The following is a 20,000-nucleotide window of genomic DNA, read 5'->3' on the forward strand; positions in this document are numbered from 1 at the left end:
CGGCCTCGGCCTGCTCGGCGGCGGCGGCAGCGGCGGCGGCCTGGGCCCGGGCGCGGCGGCGGCGGCGGTGGCGGGGCCTGGAGCCGGATCTAAGATGGCAGCACCGGCGGCGGCGGCGGGGCCGGGCGTGGGCGGCGCGGGGGCGGCCGGCACGGGTGTCACGGGGCCCTGTGGGGCCGTGTCCGTGTTCCCCGGCGCCCGCCTCCTCACCATCGGCGACGCGAACGGCGAGATCCAGCGGCACGCGGAGCAGCAGGCGCTGCGCCTCGAGGTGCGCGCCGGCCCGGACGCGGCGGGCATCGCCCTCTACAGCCGTGAGTGCGGGGCCCCGGGGCCGGGCTGCGCGCGGGGGCTGCGCACGAGGCCGCCCGCGGGGGGGGGGACCCTGGCCGGGAGGGACGCGGTGAGGTGCCTGGGGTTCCCAGGGTAAGGAGCCCTGGTCCGTGGGGGCATGATGTAGGGTCTGTGGGGCCGAACCGAGGGAGCTGGGTGGGGGGGGGCCCCCGAGTGAGGGGCGTGGAGGAACGGTGTCAAGGGGCAGAAAGAGAAAAGAGGGCGTGCGTGGTGGCCAGAGGTGAGGTGCCCCGAGTACGGAGGGAAGCGGGAAGTGGGGGAGTAGTGAGGGCCCTGAGATTGGGAGAGGGTGGGCAGGAAGTGGGGGGCCAAGAGTGGAAGGTAAGAATTCTGAAGAAGCCGGGGGTGTGGGGGCTGGGTGGGAGTGGAGGGGGCCTGGGCGTGGGAGAGATGGGAGTCTGGGGGCGGGTGTGGCCGCCGTGGCGGGGAGGAGGGAGGGGTGTGGACAGCCTTGGGCCATCCAGGGGACCCTCTGGACTGCTAAACGGTTGGAAAGTGGTGCCCACTCTGGGGCGGCCTGGAGGACCCTTTTCCACTCATCTGGAGGGCCTGGCCTTCCCGACCCCCAAGTGGGAAACTTCTAGATCTGGGGAGAGGGTCCCTGCGAGGGTGGTGCGAGCCGCTGGGTATGCGCCTCGTGGAAAGGTGGACGGCTGGGGCCCCTTCTTGATGCCCGGCTCCGAAGTAAGATGTAACAGTCTCCTCCCTCGCCACGGTTCCCCGATCTTCCTTTTTGGGGATGTGAGAAACTGGTTACATTTTCAGAAGCTAGTTTCAAAACTGACATTTTGGTATGGGGGGGAGAGAGATCTCAAATGTGTTTGCCAAGACCCCGCGTCTTTGTAGTTCATCCTTTTTCTTTCTCTTGTTACTCTTTTTTATCTGTTCTCTCTTGTTCTTATCTGTTCTCTTCTCATTCACATTTTGTTGTTCTGTTACACTCAGCTTTGTCTCTCCCAGTTTCTTGCTCTGATGTTCTCCAGGTGTCACTGAGAAGGCTTTTCCTGGCGTCGGTTTGTGTGAGCTTTTTGCCACTTTGGGCACGGGGTTTTCCGAAGGGAAGTGTGTGGAGCAGTTGGTTCCCACACAGAATTCCTCACACCCAGCATCACACCTCTTTTTGCTTGGGCAGAGCTGGTTCTTCTTGGACCAGATGAGGGGAGAACAGAGTATGCCAGATGGGTATCGGCGCTCAGGACAGACGCTTAAACTCTGAAGGGCCCCCCAGATCATAAGCACTGCCATTCATTCTACATACATGAATGGGCACAGCACCAAGGCATCATTTCTCAAACTAGGGTCTCAGGGCTGATCCTTAAAGGAGTTCCAGGGGAGCTGGTTTTTCTTTGGTAAATAAACTTTTGATTTTAGGACAGGCTTAGATTTATAGAATTTATAGAATTACTGGGAAGATTGTACAGAACGTTCTCATATACTCTCTTCACATCTTTCTCCAGGAGAGGTTTTATTATTTAAATTGTTTAATGTGGTTTTTAATTTATTTTTGGCTGTGCTAGGTCTTCGTTGCTGCGTGGGCTTTGTCTCTCGTAGTGGTGAGCGGGGGCTGTTCTCTAGTTGCGGTGCTCGACTGGTTGCAGAGCATGTGCTCTCGAGCACCTGGGCTTCCGTAGTTGCAGCACATGGGCTCAATAGTTGTGGCTCCCAGGCGGTCAGAGCACAGGCTCAGTAGTTGTGATGCAGGGGCTTAGTTTCAAGGCATGTGGGATCTTCCCGAACCAGGGGTCAAACCCATGTCTTCTGCCTTGGCAGGCAGATTCTTTATCACTGAGCCAGCCACCAGGAAAGCCCCTCTAGGAGAGTTTTTACTTTCCTGTTTTTGTTTTGTGGATACACTTGGAATTGTTACTAGTTATAATAAGGGAACACTTCTGTTTGGGGAGGTCATTCATAACTGAAGTGATCATCAAGAGGAGAAAGTCTGCATTTCTCACACTGAGAGTCTCAGTCTGGAATGACAAAGTCTCAGGGATCTGAGATAATTCCTGTCCCCTTTATGCTCAAGTCACCCTGGCATGGACTTGAGAGCATGGTCTCTGGTCTTGGCTGAGCCTGGTTGTATTGGTTTCCCAGGGCTGCTGTAACAAACGGAGTGGCTTAAACCAACAGGAATGTATTGTCTCATAGCTCATGGGCAGAAGTCCAAAGGCAAGGTGTTGGCTGGGCCACATGCGCTCCAGAGGCTCTAGAGGAGAATCCTTTCTTGCCTCATCCAGTGTCCAGTGGCTCCAGGCATTGCTTGGCTGGAGGCCACAGAAATCCAGTCTCTGCCTCCATCTCCACATGGCTGCTCCCCTGTGTCTCTGTCTTTCCCTCTAAGGTTACTTGTCACTGGATTTAGGGGCTTCCCAGGTGTCTCAGTGATAAAGAACTCATCTGCCAATGCAGGAGACACAGGAGATGCCAGTTCAATCGTGCATTGGGAAGATCCCCTGGAGAAGGAAATGGCAACCCACTCCAGTATTCTTGCCTGAAAAATCCCATAAACTGAGGAGCCTGGCGGGCTCAGTCCATGGGGTGGCAAAGAGTCGGACATGACTGAGCGACTGAACACGCACGCATGAATCCGGAATCTAAATCCAGGATGATCTTCATTCAGTCAGTCATGGGTGCTAAGTCATGTCTGACTCTTGCGACCCCATGGACTGTAGCCTGCTAGGCTCCTCTGTCCGTGGGATTCTCCAGGCAGGAGTACTGGGGTGGATTGCCATTTCCTCCTCCACGGGATCTTCCACCCAGGGATCGGACCCACGTCTCCTGCATTGGTAGGTGGGGACTTTACCACTGAGCTACCTGGGAAGGCCAGGATGATCTTAGATCCTTAATTATGTCTGTAAGGATCCCTTTACCACGTGAAAGTCATATCCACAGATTCTGGGGGTTAGGGCTTGGGCATATGTTTGGGGTCTTCTGCTGTGTGCGCTGGACTGGTGCCCGGCAGGTAGTTGGGGGCCTCTGTGCCTCGGTCTCCTGGGTGGCAGGATTGAGGTGATGACAGGACTTGGTGGCACAGCATGTTTGCTCAGGGAACGAACTCTTCTTCCTTGGAGGCAGCCTCTGCTCCTCAGCCTCTGAAGTCTGCCGGGGGAGTGCAGAGTCTCGGATGGGTGAGCAGGCTGAGCCTGCTGGGCGTGGACGGCTGGCCATGGTCCCCTGGGAGAAGGTAGAGGTGGTCTTGCCTCTGGGGGGACTTGGGGGCAAACCGTGTTTTTGGGAGCCTCAGGCCTTCTCTTGGAATGAACTTCCATCCTTGGACTCAGCGTTTCCCAACCTGGACCCTTCTGGGACCTGGGTGCTTTGGCCAGGTGAGAAGGCTTCAGGAACCCTGTTCTGTTCACCTGTCCCTCATGAGGCGGGGTCCTGTGAGCCACTGGTGGTCCCCAGATACCTGACATTCGATTGTGTGGGGGGGGTCGGCTGGGGCGTGGGCCAAGACCTCCACATGAATCTCCCTGTGCCTCACACCTGGGAGGTGAGTCTTGAGCATGAAATCTGACTGGTGTGAATCACCAGCTACTCAGCCTTGAACTCGCCATTTCACCTGTTGCGATACCTGTTTCCTTACCGATAGTGACAGGTACCTGCACACAACCTCAGTTTCCTGCACTGCAGAGAGAATAGTGTCACTGGGGTCCCAGGAATATGGGGGAAGTGGAGCAGGGAGTCCGGCGGCCATAAAGGGTAGGTTGGTCTACAGATGTTATCGCCGGTGATGCTATTGGTGTGGAATGGTGAAGAGCTGGCTTTTCTAGTAGAAAGTCCTGTATGCTGTGGGGCTGCCCAGCTGCCTCCCACCCCCAGCAGATGGGAGAGGGGACCCCCCCCCCCCCCGCCACAGGGCTGCCACCTCTGCCTCAGGTGGCAGGGCTGGGAGAGATGGGCTTCCCTGATGGCTCAGTGGTAAAGAATTCACCTGCTAATGCAGGAGACTCACAGGTTCAATCCCTGGGTCAGGAAGATCCCCTGGAGGAGGAAATGGCAACCCACTCCAGTGTTCTTGCCTGGGAAATCCCATGGACAGAGGAGCCTGGAGGGCTACAGTCCATGCGGTCGCAGAGAGTCAGACACGACTTACGACTGAACAACAGCAGCAACAAGGACATACAGGAGCACATAGAGCCGCATTCCTTGATGTTTGCATCCTCCGTGTGGGAAAGAGCACAGTTGCGGAAGGCTCTGGCTCAGTCACCCTGCGGTGAATGGTGACCCTTCCCCACCCCACTCCCTTTTTCTGGCTTTGTGACATCTTAGTTCCACAACCAGGGATCGAACCCCTGCCCCCAGCAGTGAAAGCGCAGAGTCCTCTAACCGCTGGACCTCCAGGGAATTCCCTCCCCACCCCTTCTTGCCACTTGATGTCACCCTGGCTCAGGTCCATGGCATTGGCTAAGTGGCAACTCCCATAACCGGACCACTCTCCCTGGGCAGAGGTGTGTCTTCCTGGGCCTTGAGGAAGCTTTGGCACGGCCCCTGGAGTTCCTGGATGCAGGCTGCCTGCCCTGCACTCTGCCCATGCCCAACTTGCCAGGAGGCAGCTCCTCGAGAAACCCATTGTGGGGTGGCTGGGGCCGTGAGCAGAACAGACTCAGTTCTGCAGCCCTGTGGCAGCCTTCCTGGAGATGACAGGGCTGCTTTTTCTCTTGGTTCTCTGGCCTCTCCCAGCCCCATTGGCTAGGAAGGAACATACAGCAGGGCCGGCTCTGACAGGCTAGATTTCAGTTTGTGGGGGGACCTGCCAGGGGCTGGAAACCCCAGAGAAAACCCCTCTGTGAAAACAAGCTGTAGGTTCCAGAATCGGGAACCCTGTGACTTCCTTCAGTCACGCTCCTGGTAGCCCCCACCCCCGACAGCTGGGGGCATTTGGGGTGGTGAGATCGTGGAAAAGTTGGTCCTGTGTGCAGCCTTTAGGACATGCAGTGTCCAGCTTAGGAGCCAAAGGTAGTCACATCAGAAGGCATTTAACGTTTTCATGGTGCCTGCCGGTTGCTACTGCCCGCTGTCACTTATGCAGCACTTCCTGCCAGGCGCGGACAGACCCCCGGCTTTGACTTCGGAGGCACTGGGGAAAGGATGGTAGCATGAGGCAGGGCCTGTGGGCCAGTGGCCAACTTTTTAAGCAGTCAGAGCTAAGGGAGGTTTGTACATTTTTGAAGTGTTGATTAAAAGGAGAAAACCCAAGGAAAAATATTTAACGAAGACTGTAGAGTCCTGCAAAAAACCTAAGATATTTACTTACCAGTCCTTCACAGGAAAAGCTTGCAGACCCCAGGGATAAGTGAATGAAACAGGCAGGAGGAGGGGTAACTTGGGAACTCAGCCCCAAACAGGGTCGGTAAATCTTCCGCAGCTTAAGAGAAGCCAAAAAGCCCTTCTCTGTGTAGGTCTGTTTATTTTGATTGTGAAGTGTCCTGATTGATCAGGTCGTATAGAGTATGCTTTCTGGACCATGTGGGCCCGTGTGGGCCAGTTAGCCTGACAGGTACGGCCCTTTTGTGTGTTACCACTGGGCCTCAGAATAGTTGTGGGAGGTCAGGTATGCGCCTCCCGTTCTGTTGTTGGAAAAGCAGGGGTGAAAGGGTTATCATGGCTGGCAGACAGCAGAGCTGGCTGTTGGATGCTTTGCTCCCTGCAAAGTGGTTCAGTGGAACTGGGGGGTCAGGATTCAGTTTATCCATGCATCATCTACTCTGGAGACCCAGAGTAGAAGTGGCTTTAACCAAGATGGCAGTTCATTTCTCGTGCTCTGGTCCTGGAGACCAGGGCTGGTGTGGAAGCTCTGCTCGAGGAAGTCCTCAGACCCAGGGTTCTTCCAGCTAACCCTGTTCCCACATTCCCAGGGTCGAGTCTTGTCATCATGGATCAATATGGCAGCAGGAGTCCAGCTATTACACCTGGATTCCAGATAGCAGGATCAAGGAAGGGGCAAAGGGTTCCAAGAGCACTGCCAAGCATCTGTTAGGGAAGGTTCCCAAAAGCTGGCCCTGGTTGCTTCTGCTTGCATCCCATTGGCTAGAATGCAGTCACATGGCCACTGCTAGCTGCAGGGGGGCCTGGGAAATGTAGTCTTTAGTTAGAGGGTTCCTGTTCTCAGCTCATTTCAGGGTTTCTCTTTCAGTGGGAGAAAGGGAGAACAGATACTGGGAGATAGTCATCTTGGCCATAGTAGGTGGGATGTGGATGTAGCCACCATCATTGGTCTGAATACTCCTGGTTTAAGGAAAGATGCTCGATGAGGTGGGAGCAGCAGCCTGGTATGAGCAGAATGGAGGGACTAAAGGATGGGTAACAAGGTTGGGCCCAGGTCACGTCTTCCAAATGACAGGGCCTTTTCCTATATGTGGTCAGGAGTGCCCTACCATTTTTCACGGGGGCCTAACATGATAAGGATGGTATTTCTGAAGACTCTTCTGGCAGCAGGTTACGGTGTAGATGGGAACAAGGAGAGAAGCTGCGGAAGCTTGCAGAGAATGCAACAGAAATGTAATCAAATAGTTTCACCTTAGTCTGCCCCTGAAGCGCATTAGAGGCCCAGAGTCCTGATGTGGTACAAAAGATGAATTCCTCCCCTAGGGCAGAGGGCAGATAGTCAAGGCCATGACCCTTGGCCAGGGGTCATGAGTGACTAGCTGAAGGGTTTGCTCCACTCTGGTTAAAATAAAAGGAGATTCCTGATGTTTTTTAAAAATCAGGTGATTTCCCGTCAAAATGTGGCTTGTACTTCTGAAAAATCAGTAGGGCTGCAACCCTGGGCCCTCACATCCCGAGGCTGAGTTGGACGGCAGTGCTGCCTTCAGAAGGGGCCTGTGCGCCACATGGCCAGAGTGCCTTCCCTGCTGGTGGCCACCCCATCACAAGCCCGCACCAGTAACCATTTGCCTTCCCACTTTGTAGTGTATTGTTTCTTTTGGGTGCCCATCAGGTGTGGGAAAATGTCTCTTAGCCTTAGCCCTCGCCCTTCCTCAGCCCCCCACCCCTCCCTCTAGATGCTGTTACCCCAGTTCAAGCTGACCTGGCTTCTAGTCCCAGGTCCCGCCTGCTGACTACCCCCCAAGCCCCTCCTCTCCCTCACCTCTACCTGCACCTGTGTAGGCCCACAGGTCCTTGTTGGCAATTTGGAAATAATAAGGTCCTAAAACCTGACCTCCTGCTCATTTGGCAGCAAGAGCTAACCTGACCCAAACTCGGGCAAAACCCCAGCCCTGAGTTGCTACTTGGGGCTTTTTTAATCTCTGGGTATCCAGTAGAGAATGACCGTTCTCACTTAGGGCTTCCCAGGGGCACAGTAGTAAAGAATCCACCTGCCAAGCAGGAGACACAGGTTTGATCACCAGGTAGGGAAGCTCCCCTGGAGAAAGAAGTGGCAACCCACTCCAGTATTCTTGCCTGGGAAGTCCCATGGACAGAGAAGCCTGGTGGGCTACAGTCCACGGGGTCACATCAAGCATGACTGAGTGCTGCACATTCCCACGTTTGGCTCAAAACGGTGCTTGGTTACAGATGTTGCCTGTACTCCGCTAGGGATAATTCATGCTGTCTGTACCTTGCTACCTTTTTTCAAATGTGAGGAGTTTGTAATCTGAAACTCACTGGACCCCATGTGTTTCAGGCAGGGTCTAAGGGCCTGGCATGGCACATCCGTTGGGGTGGTTGGGCCCATACGTGAGATCACGAGTGGAAAGTGGTCCACACCATGAGCAGCACCTGGCCAGCAAGCGCAGGGGTTAGGTGTGGGGGTCTGGATGAGGTGGGTGTGCAGGGCCTTTTGGCACAAGGAGTGTGGTGTGAACTTCAGATTCTGCAGTGCATTCTGAACTGGTTAGATCTAGCAGGAGGGAGGCAAGATAACTGGGCGGCAGGCGAGGCTTCTTTGCAGGGGAGCCTGGGGAGACAGGCACCACCTGAGGAGGTGGTGAGTTTGCCAGGATGTCGGGAGAAATACCCATCCCAGATGGGGGAGCGGGAGGGCTAGACTTGGGCCAGACTTGGCTGCTCCTGTGGGGAGAGGAGGCTGGCAGGGGCTTCAGGCAGTTCAGAGCGGAGACTCTTAACCCTGAAATCCTTGGATGGTCCTGCTGGGTCGGTGGGTGTCCCATGATCTTACAACCCTTTGAAGTTGCATGCGGTTTGCATAAGGGTAGATGGACTAAAGTCGGTGGCTAGGGCCTCGGAGGAGCCTCCTCGATTCTAGAAAAGGGGTGACAGCACCTCTCTGGAGGGGACACTTGTAAAGCACTTATTAGCTCGTGTGCTTCCAGTGAATTGGGGCATGGTGCGGCTCTTGGTTTTCTGCGCTTCTTTCGAGGGAGAGGCTGCCTTGCTTTTGATCCCCCTCAGAGGGATCTGTGACCCAAGAAAGGCTGGTGGCCACTAAGGACAGCAGCAGATTGTGGAGTGAAGTAATCAGTGGGGGCCACGTGTATCTGTGTCCTCTCCAGGAGAATGACTGTGAATGGCAGGAGTGCCAAGGGGAGATTACTGGATTTCTGAGCAGGAGGGGCAGCCCACTTTGGGTGCTGGAGTTGGGGAGGGAACCCAGCAGTGGCAAGTCTGGGGAGGGCCTGGTAGTGGAGGCTGCGGGGGAGGGATCTTATCCGGGATGGTAGGGCCCACCAACAGTTCTCTGAAAATAGGGAGACTCGAATTTTCATACTTTGAATCAGAAGCACGCATTCAGAGTGACCTTGCTGTCTCTTTGTTGTAATCATTAGCATTTGTTTATCACTTTATTTATTAACTTCAAACATTATTTCTCCCGCCAAACTTCTGATAACCATTGCAGTGTGTTAGCTATTTATCATGTAACAAAAACTTGTTAATGAGCTAATTACTGGCTGCCATGCACACACCTCTAGTTGCAGTAAGGGGGGGGACTACTCCCTAGTTGCGGTGCTCAGGCTTCTTCTTGTGGTGGCTTCTCTTGTTGCAGAGCATGCATGGCCTGGGCTCAGTAGCAGTGGTGAAGGATCAGTTGCCCTGTGGCATTTGGGATCTTACTTCCCAGACCAGGGCTAGAACTCATGTCCCCTGCATTGGCAGGCAGATTCTTAACCATTGGACCACTAGGGAAGTTCTTAACTTTAAACAGCAAAAGCTTACTGAGCATCCATTGTGTGCCAGGTACTGTTTGGGATTAAGCACAAGTCCACACTTGTGGGTCTTGTGGGGTGGGAGTATGTGTGACAAGCGCTGTCTCAGCAGTCTCCCACAGTGGTCAGAGCCTTGAAGGCAAACTGGGCTGAGGCTTGAGAATGCTGGGGAAAGGGCTGCTCGAAGTGGGAGTGAGTGGGAGGTACGGGTTGGTCAGGGATGGTCACCACTCTGAATGGGGCATCAAAGCTGCTAAGAGAAGTGCATCGACATGACCCAGACCCTATGCCTCAGTTTCCTCAGCTGTGAAATGGGGATCTTGGTAGCATCTGCCTTGGAGAGTTGTGAGTTGTGAGCTAATAGAAGTCAGGTGCTTGAAGTAGTGTCTGCCACTCAGGCAGGCAGACCTGGGGAGTGAGCCTGCGGGCCTGCATGGCCAAGAGCAGCCCATGGCCACCGTGGCTGGAGCAGGGTGAGAATGGGGAGGGGTGGGTCCCAGCAGGGGGCTTGGCGTTTATCCCCAGAGTGTTGGGGAGGGAAGTAACACCCATGGTGGTGTCTGGGTTCAAGCCCTCCCCCATCCCTTCGTTCCCTCCCCCATCCTTTCCTAGCAGAGCGATCCTGGGTGAATGACTTAGCCTCCTGGATCTCAGCTTCCTTGTCGGTGAGGGGGGTTTCACTGTGGGGTTTGGCTGGTGGTGAGTGGTCGCCTGTGCCCGGACTGCAGGTCCTGTACACATCAGACGCCATCCATGCCCCCGACTCAATTCTGGTCTTGGGGAGCAGAGAGAAGGCGGAACCCCTTCTCCCTGCTTGGAGAGGGGCCGGAGCGTGGCCTCAGAACTAACCTGAAGAGATGAGGGCAGGAGGCCGCCAGCCTGACAGAGTTGAGGTGGGGAGGAGGGGATCTGGGCGCAGGAGCCACGGGCGTGGCTGGGCCGGGGCGGCTCTGGGACAACCGGGGTCTGTATCTCTGGGCCAGTCCTGCTCTCCTGGTTGGCCAGGCCAAGGGGCAGGCTTGCTTTGCATTCCTGGGCAGGAATGCTCACCCTTCCCCCTCCCGGTCAGCAGCAGCTCTCACGGGTCAGAGGCATCTAGAGGTCATGATTAGCATGGGCCACAAGAGTCTCATCTGACTTGACCTCATAACCCCAGGCAAGTGACCCTCCTTCACAGTTGTTCCGTCCTAGAGTGGAGAGTGGTTTTGGGGGCTGGCGCACACAGATTCGCCCCACATATACAGCAGGTGAGTAACACGGTGTAAGAGATCACTGGTCTCTTAAACCTGCCTTGTGGTCTGGAGATGTGTCCCAGGTAGAGATGATCATGGAACCCCCGGATGGGTATGGGGCAGCTGGGAAGGCCTTGGAGATCCTGCCCCAGCCCTTCCTGGTCCCACACAGCTCGCTTTGTGTGTTCACCCTCCTGTCTGCTCACGTCCGGGACTCGCTGGGAAAGCGTCAGGATTCAGGGTCCCAGGAACACAGCAGGGCAGGGCTTCTGGCACTCTTTCTGTCTGTTCCGAGAAGCCGTGGCACCTTTTGGTTTAAGATCCCCGAGTCCCTGACTTCCCCCACACCCACCTCTTTTGTTCTCTGAAAGCCAGTTATTGAAGGAAATTGAGACCAGGCTTCACCCAGGCCTGCAGGAGTTAGATATGAAGGCCCTGTGGCCTCGGGCGTCTCCTGTGGGGGTTATGCTTTAGATCACTGGCTCTAATTGTTTAATCAACAAGCACAGACGCCCAGGCATAAGGTGCACTTGACATGGTGGGCACCCCAGTAACTGCCACCCAAAGTCAGACCTAGAACTTGGCCTGCAGCCTCTGGATGGGTTTGGTCTGATCAAATGGGTCTGTTCCCTGATGTCAGGCAGGGTATTCTTGAAAACTGGTCCAGATGGGTGTGTGTGTTCGGGGGGTACTCTGTCTCTTCCCCTCCTCCACTCCTCACAGAATAAGGGGAGAAACTTTCACTCCCTCCCTCTTTTTGTCTGTCTCTTTCGGTTGATTCATCACCCACAGCTTTGGTGAGAGCGGGCCTGAGCTGTTTTCTTTAAGACCGTAGGGCGGATTTGCTCCCCCGCTAATTGTGTTCCCGTGGCTGGCGTTCGTCTTGGCTGCATGTGATACTCACGTAACGGTTTTGTGTATAGAAACCTGCCCGACAACACAGGAGCTGGTGGGAGTCCAGCTGCAGGGACCCCGGCAGCTCTGAGCTCTAATGAAAAAGGAATGCTCCACCATCCCTCCCACAGGGGGCAGTGAATCAGTGATCAAAGGCAGACTGGGGGGCCTCTTGCAGATCCAAAAGGGGCATTCCAGAGAGCTAGCCACATTCTTCCCTGAGCTGGAGGGGAGGGCAAAGGCAGGCTGGGGCATCTAGCCTTCTGTCATGTGTCCCAGAGGCCCCTCCGCAGAGCTTGTCTGGTCTGCACCGAATGTGTGACTGGAGATTGGCATCCCTAGTGTTGCGTGAGTCTCGGGTTGGAGATGCTGACCGGTTGCCTGGCTTCGATACCCCTCCACCCCCACCCCAGTGCCCTGCTTATCGCCGCTTTGAGGCCCTACCACGGCCGTTTGGGCTGAGCAGCTGGTGGGCGCCGTGCCAGGCTCTTTACGTTCATTGACTCGCCTGGTCGTCAGAACAGCCCCGTGGGGAGCCACCTGCTTCCTAAGAGGGGAAACTGAGGTACTTGGTGGTGGCTGGCTGTTGGGTGCCAACACGGCTTCAGCCCTGATGTCTCCCCGGGGGCGCTAGTGCAAGTCAGTGCCCTAGAGGACAGGCAGACCTGGCCCTTGGGGTGTGTGTCAGGGAAGTGGCCCTGGTGGATTCTTCTGGAGCCCAAAACCAGTCTTTCCTCATTCCTGCCTCGCCGATTCCATCATGGGACGGGCAGGCTCTGTCGCCACCCGCCTGGGCCACATCTGGAGTCACATCTGGCGAGGCAGCTGCTGGCAGGCCGGTGGGAAGGGGCCCTCCCTCCGGACTCACACATCCGGTTCTCCGAGCTCAGAGGCAGGGCCGGGGAGCTCCTGGAGCCCCAGGGGCCTGGCGGAGGCCCTCCGGCAGCCCCATGGCCCCAGGACATCCTGTGTTACCTCTGGGCCAGTGGTCAAAGTGTTTTTTTTGTCGACGAGCCCTCCGCCGGGACTGCAAGTGGGCCTCAGCCCCCCAGCTGGTTTCCTGCATCTCTCCTCCACCGAGGCTCCTCTGCCCTGTCCTCCAGCCTCTTCTGTTTGGCCTCCCTGAAGTCACCCTGGGCTGAGGGCTGAGGTCCCTCAGCTGGCTGGAGGAGGAACACGTTAGCACTCCCCAGACACTGACTGGCTTGGCTTCCTGTGCTGAGCGCACAGTCCCCGGCAGCCGTGGGAACCAGTGTGTGGGGTGTCCCAGCCGCTCTGAGGGTGGGTCCCCCTGCTGCCCTTGACACACTTCCCCTATGTGCCTCCATCCTCATGAAGCACTGACCGCCCAGTTCCTGTGGTCACAGGTGGTGGAGACCTTCATGACCCCTCTCAGCCCTTGGAGTCTGGCTCTGTTGCGAGCCTGTAGTGGGGACTCTGGGGGATGGTGCCTGCCAGCCATGGTCAACCAGCCGGGCCTGGCTCTGTGAGACCCAGGGCCCACATCCTTCCCTGGACCCTGAGCGTGGTCCCCACAGCCTCCCAGGCCCAACTCGCCTCCCAGAGACTGGGATGGGGTTCAGCTGTCTTTCATGAGCAGCCAGGTCCCCAGGCTGGGCCGCTTCAAGCATGTCAGTTCTCTGGGTCTCAGTTTCCCCTCTTGAACTTGAGCTCAGTGAGGAAGGTGGTGGTCGGGAGCATTAGCTGAGGCCCTGACTGCATTAGGTGTCTGCCTGGTACCATGTACAGCAACTGCTTCAAAGTCCTGGCCAAAGAAGAGAGGCTCGGCACTAGAGGCCGACAGCACTGCCCCTGGAGTGAGGGGCTGGGGCTAATGGGTCTGCTGCCTCCCCCCACCCCTAATTATCCTCTAAGCCCCCCTGCTTTTGGGGGCCAAGGAACGGTGCACAGCTGCTGTTCCTTTTGTAGCTCACAAAGCCGGGCTGCCGGCTGATTAGCATGGATGGGGAGATATTTGCATGTAATGGCTCCCGCCCAGTCGGAGCCCTGGAGTAGTCTTTTCAGAAAAGCCAAGCCCTTTCTTTGTCTGGTGCTTCTTCTCTTGGAGTTGTCCTTCCACACACTCCGCAGTTAGACTCGTTTTTGAGGTCCTTCCAGACCAGACCTACAGGACCACAAGCCTCCAGTCCCTAAAGGCAAATACCACCCGCCACCCACCCCCAGCTCCCATGAACCAGCCCTTTGAAAGGGGTCCCCGCTGATGCCCAGAAGCCAGTGCCGACTTAGGAGGTTTGAGGGACTCTAGCGGCCTCTTCTTCAGCCTGTGGTCAGCCCCATTGTGGCAGGGGGAAGGCGGGTGGCAAGGGGTGGGCCAGCAATGGTGGTTTGCTATTGTTACTGTGAAATATTGTCACAGGGATGAAGGCTAATACAGCAGACACCAGGAACTGCCCACCTCCACCTGAAGAGAGAAACAAGTGTTGCCTGTAGAGCCCAGGGCGCCTATCTTGTCTCCTCCCAGCGAGATAACCTCGTGGTCAGCCAACTCTGGTGGTCAGCCTTCATAAGGGGCCCCTCTGATGTGGCCGAAGGTCCCACACCTAAAGTCAAGACCTTCCCAAGCATAGCGTGAAGCCGGCACTTCTCAGCCGCAGCCAATGGCTGCTTCAGGTCAGAGAGACCTGCGCAGAGCCTGGTCTGGGTACCCGGTAGGGTTGATTCAGTGGCCAGGTGCCTGGTCTGGGCCCAGCGTGGCCTTGTGTCGCAAGATTCTGGAAGTCCTTCTTTCCCATCTTTGCCTCTGGTCAGAGGGCCCTGGGGATGTAGGGCCCCCAGATGGATGTTGTGTGCTGCTATGTGCTGTGGTCTTGGGCTGGGCGCAGGGTGTGTTAGTCCTTGTGACAGTGCTGATTGCTGCGTTATTTTTCAAGACCTGAAAGCTTGGAGGGCTGGAGGGTGGGGTCCAGGTGTCAGAACCCAGGTTCAAACGTGGGTCTGGAGTTCTGGGGTTTGCACTGCTGCGTGGCCTCCTCAGCAGGTGGAGAGGGACTTGCCCTGGGCTTCCAGGTCTCAGGAGGCCTCCTGTACCCTAGCCTGGCCCAGCCCACTGCCCCTCCTCCGTCACACCCACTCGGGGGAAGGGAGAGCGGGCTGCTGGCCCAGGCTGGGAGAGGCAGTCACCAGCTGAGAAGCCGGTGTCCTCTATCCCAGTGGGATACTGGGGTCACAGGGCCTGAGGCTGCGGCGGGTGTGTGTGTGTGTGTCTGTGTGTCTGTGTCTGTGTCTGTGTGTGTCTCAAGGCCTGTTTCCTCTCCCCTCCCCCACTGTCACTATTGCCTTTGTGTGCTTATCTTTCCGGAACGTGGTGGAAATTCAGACTGCTCAGGAGAGTGTAACCTGAAGAGCCCGTGCCCTCTTCCCTGCCCACCCTGGCCGCTGCTCATCTCCTGTCGTGATCTCCCCGCGCGGGTTTCAGGCACACGGGCTTGTGTGCATGTATCTCCCTAGGAACACTCCGGCTCAAGGTTGTTCACAGTTAAACCATGACGGGGGTGCCTGTTGAAAAGTACACCTCCCTTCCAGAGGCAGCCCCTGAAGTCATTTTGTGGTGTTTCTTTCTAGACAGGCCTTTCCCTCGCCAGCTCCCCCTGCTCGTTTTTACACCCATGGCGCGTGTATTTGACACTGTGTATCGCTAACAGCGTGGCTTGGTCATCTTAACATGGCAGATTTACAGATTGAAATCTATGTCTTTTCCTAGGCCCTCCTTCCCTTCACTTGTTCTGTAGGTACATTGGTTTTCTGCTGTTTTCAACAGTCCTGTATTTAGGTACATCTTCACAGACATTTAGAAGTAGAGCTATAGGATACGGTCCTGCAAGGGAACTTGTAGGTTAGAAGTCTTTGGTCACATATGCTGGGAAGAGAGGCCCAGATAGGGGCTACCCTGGGGCGCTGGGGGCTCTGGGTCCCTGCAGGGCAGGGCTGGGATTCATCCAGGCCAAGGTCAGGCCCAGGAGCCCAGGGTGACCTCATGCTCCTCAAATACCCCGGGGCTGGGCAGTGTACCCCGGCAGCTGCTCCGAGCGTCTCCGAGGACAGCACTGGAGCCGCCGGCTTAGGTTACAGCCAGAGAGGGAGGCCAGGCCAGGCTAGGATTCCCAGAACCATGGTGGCTCCTGGTCATGAAGTGCTTAGTACACTCATACTGCCCTGCCCTCTGTTATCTCGCTCAGGGAATCTTCACAGCAGAGAGGGGTTTTTGTTTTTGTTTTTTAATTAGTTTGTTTTTGGTTGCACTAGGTCTTCGTTGCTGTGCGCGGGTTTTCTCTAATTGTGGCAAGTGAGGCTTCTCCACATAGTGGCTTCTCTTGTTGCGGAGCACGGGCTCTAGGCACACGGGCTTTAGTATTTGCAGCTCATGGGCTCTAGAGTGTGGACTCGGTAGTTGTGGTGCATGAACTTAGCTGCTCTGCGGCATGTAGGATCTTCCCAGACAAGGGATCGAACCTGTGTCTCCTGCATTGGCAGGCCAGTTCCCATCCACTGTACCATCAGGGAAGTCCTAGGAAGGGTTTTATCTTGACTTTGTCCCCATTGCACCCCCATTGCACAGATGGGGCTCCTGAGGTTGAGGGTGAAGGCAGGTGGGTGGGTTGTCTGCCAGGCCCTCCCCGTGGGCTGTGCCATGATCCCCATGGACAGATGAGGAGAATGAGGCCCGAGGTCACATCTGAGGGTGGCCCATTAGGCCCTGAACTTAGTTCTTCCTGGATGTCCGTTTATGTATTTGGCTCCATGGGGTCTTGCTTGTGGCACGTGGAATCTTCTGTCTTCATTGTGGAATGTGAACTCTTAGTTGCAGCGCGTGTGATCTAATGCCCTGACCAGGGATTGAACCCTGGTCCCCTGCACTGGGAGCTGGTATCTTAGCCATTGGGCCACCAGGGAAGCGCCTTGATGCCCCCATTTAAACCACTGTCCTCTTGGCTTTGCTCACTGGGGAGGTGGGGCAGAGAGGCCTGATGCCTGTGGGAGATGGGAGACCCTTGGCGGACGAGCCCTGCGCCCCCATGTGGTCTGGCTTGGCTTGGATGTTGCCGCTGCCCCGAGGCAGCCCATGATCCGTGCTGCACAGGGCATTGTGGGCATCAGTCCCCCGAGTTCCCTCCAGCCCCTGTTACCCTGCCTTCTCCCCAGTGCTGCCGGCCTCCCTGTGGTGCCCAGGAGCGCGGGAAGGCAGGGCCCGGCTGGCTTGTTCACCGCCGTGCCCCTGTGCCCACAGTTGGCATTGAGCAGGCTATGGGCTAAGCTGCCCAGCCTGCCAGCCGATGGCCCTGAGCAGAGGGGGAGGCCGCCGGGTGAGCCTAGGAGAGCGCTGATTACTGTGCCTTGTCCTCCTCTTCACCCGACTCCTCTCTCCTGTGCAGTGTTTTCCCCTGGAAGGTGAACAGCCTGTGTTTTATTTGGCAGTAGGAGGCGATTTCATAAAAGACCTCACATTCGGACAGGCATCTCCCCCCTCTCCCAAGTCTGCCAAGATAAATAGCTTTAATTATTCTTCGCTTGTGGCTGTAATAGTTTTCCCGCTAGAGAGGCAGGGATTTGAAATGTGGCCCTTTTGTGTGTGGGTTGCTCCCTTCCACCAGCTGGCGGCTGCTTTTCTGTCTCGCTTTTCTGTTCCTCAGGAGGCAGAGAGCGCCCCTCATTCTCACACCAGGACAGACGGTTCTGTGGGAGGAGAGAGCTTGGCTCCCGGCATTTATTCCCTTTCTGCTGGGCCCCTCTGACACAAGTCTGTCCAGCATGAAGGGCTCAAGGCCCCCGTTCTTGTTCCAGAGCAGAGGGGAAGGGGGACAAGGACAGGGGTTACCAGAGGGCTGCCCAGTGCCCAGCACCTTCCCCAGGCCACACACGCCCTTGGCCTGGGCAGCTGGACCCCCCATTCTGGCTGCCTCCTGCACGTAGGGAAGTGGCCACGCCTCCCTGACCCCAGGCCCTGGGGCGGCTGTGCAGGTCAGCGTTCTCAGATGCTGGGCGGGGTGCTTGGCCAGCCACGTGCAGAGCCCTGGGTTTAGCTTGTCCAGGAAGTGCTGGAGAACCTTCCTGGTCCTCTGGAAGAGGTGACAGGGACGCCGGGAAAGAGAGGCAAGGTGTCTGGGAAGTCAAGGGGCCACGAAGGCTGGGGAGAAGGCCTTCTGCTTGTGGTCTGGGAGGTGGTAAAGTCAGCATGTCCCCGCAGGGAGACCGAGGGGTGTGCCAAGCCGTCCATGTTAGCAGGGCTTGGCAAGCCCCATGGGGAGTTTGACTTTGTTCCAGAAAGTTCTGGGGAACTGCGGAGGAGTGTGGGCAAGAGAGAGACCACAGCAAGCCGGCTGCATGGGATGCTGTGACTGGGACATGCCTGGAGGCTCAGCACGTCCTGGTCATCTGGTCAGTGTCCTTGAGGCCACCAGCTTCTTTGAGGCCTGTCTGAGTGCCAGGCCCTGGATTAGGCCCAGGAGTGAGGGTGGGGAGTGGGGCGTTTCCTTCAGGCCCGGGGCCAGGGAGCCCCTGTGCCTCAGTGTCCTCGACCGCCGGCCCGATTCGGCTGCTTCAGGTTCCATGGTGCTGTCCGAGGAGCCAACGAGAGGGGCCTCAGGGTGGTGCTGTGCTGGGCAGGGAGCAGGCAGCTTATCCCCAAGAGTTGCGCGCTTTCCAGCCTCTGTCTTCTCCTGCCTGGCCGGCAGCTGCCCCTCCAGCCCTGGCCTCCCCTGGCACTGGGCCCCTTTGGGTGGTGCCCAGGGCTGTGGATTCACCGGGGCCTCTCTCAGCTCCTCCACAGCCTCCCTACAAATCGCTCGTCTTGCCTGGGAACCCCTGCGGCCTCCCTGGGCTGTAGCCAGGATTCCCAGTCGCCTCCAGTTCTCCTGCTGGGCCCCTACATGGGAGAGCTCCACGCCCTGCTCTCAGTACTCAGTCAGCACTTACGACACCAGCTGGGCCTCCTGCAATTCAGCTCCATCCTGACTCTGTCTCCCTGGAGGTGGTGTCAGTCACACAAGTTGAGGGCTCAGTGCCACCAGCCTGTGCACCCCACTTGAGACGCCAGGCACAACCTCCGTTTGGGTCACCGGGGCTTCCGATCAACTTGCTGTAGAAATGGGAGGTTCCTAGGATCTTGTCCTCAAGTTCGGTTCACTTGCTGCAGCAACTCAGGAAGAGACTGTGCTTCCTAGACGGCCGGTTGACATGAAAGGATACAGCTCAGGAACGCCAGATGGAGAGCCAAGCAGCGTGAGGCGGGGGCAGGGGGTGCCGGCCTGCGGTGCCCTCTGGGGTGGGGCGCCAACCTCCTGGCACGCCACATGCTTGCTGACCCAGAAGCTCTCCTGTACCCTGTCCTTTTGGGGTTTTATGGAGGCTTCATTGTTTAGGCACGATTGATTTAATCATCGGCCTTTGGATGCTGAGGAGGGCGGACTGAAAGTTCCAACTGTCTCATTGCTAAGCTGGTCCTGACATGGCTTTCTAATGTCATACACCCCAGGGCGCTTGAAAGGGGCGTCATGTGACTCACAGAAGACACCTTTATTGCTCTTTTATTTATTTAAACTTTTTGTAGAAAATCATTTTTGTCTATTTATTTTTGGCTGTGCTGGGTCTTTGTTGCTGTGTGGGCTTTCCTTTGGTTGCAGCAAGTGGGGGCTACTCTCGAGTTAGTTGCGGTGCATGGGCTTCTCCCTTGCAGTGGCTTCTCGTTGCAGAGCACAGGCTCTCGGGCGCATGGGCTTCAGTAGTCGTGGTTCCCGGGCTCGAGAGCACAGCCTCAGTAGTTGCGGTGCCCGGGTTTAGTTGCTCTGCCGCATGTGGAATCTTCCTGGACCAGGAATTGAACCTGTGTCTCCTGCATTGGCAGGCAGATTCTTGACCACTGAGCCACCAGGAAAGACCACCTTTATTGCTCTTAATCACTTGAGAAATTGCAAGTTTTAGGAGCTCAGTGCCAGGAAAGGCGACTAAATACATGTTTATTGTTAATCAGCATATCATAACTCCCTTTCCTCTGTTTTCCCATGTGCCGTTTCCTCTCGCGAAGAATCTGTTCCAGTCTCTTTCCCTGGCTGAGTCAGGCGCCATCTCTAGCCTCCCACAATACCTCTGCGTCCTGGCCTCAGTCCCCGGGGACCCTCAGCTGGGACCTTCATCACTGGCCACCCGGCTCCCCGCGCCCTCACAGGAATGGGGAGGGCGTCTCCTTGCAGTCCATTGTCAGCTTTGTAACGGCTTCATTGGCACGAAGCCTTTACTTCGTGTCTGCGCTGGAGTTGAGGCACTGTATGTGCGTGTGTGCTCAATTGCTCGGTCGGGTCCGACTCTTTGTGACACTTTGGACTCCAACTCGCCAGGCTCCTCTGTGGGATTTTTCAGGTAGGAACACAAGTGGATTGCCATTTCCTGCTCCAGGGGATCTTCC

At 56.6% G+C, this 20,000-nt stretch overlaps 1 protein-coding gene across 3 annotated transcripts in view; it reads left to right on the plus strand.

Annotated features, from left to right (window-relative positions):
• Positions 1 to 20,000, plus strand: part of CARM1 (coactivator associated arginine methyltransferase 1) — a 42,028-nt gene continuing 22,028 nt past the window's right edge. Inside the window, exon 1 of one of the 3 annotated variants that reach the window (XM_070464435.1) lies at positions 1 to 314. In XM_070464435.1, the coding sequence (XP_070320536.1) occupies positions 95 to 314 (220 nt within the window). In that variant the 5' untranslated portion in view covers positions 1 to 94. The remainder of the gene's footprint in view (positions 315 to 20,000) is intronic. The other 2 variants (XM_070464446.1, XM_020902244.2) reach the window with 2 other exon arrangements.

This window comes from Odocoileus virginianus, chromosome 3 (genome assembly GCF_023699985.2).
Source record: "Odocoileus virginianus isolate 20LAN1187 ecotype Illinois chromosome 3, Ovbor_1.2, whole genome shotgun sequence".
NCBI lineage: Eukaryota > Metazoa > Chordata > Mammalia > Artiodactyla > Cervidae > Odocoileus > Odocoileus virginianus.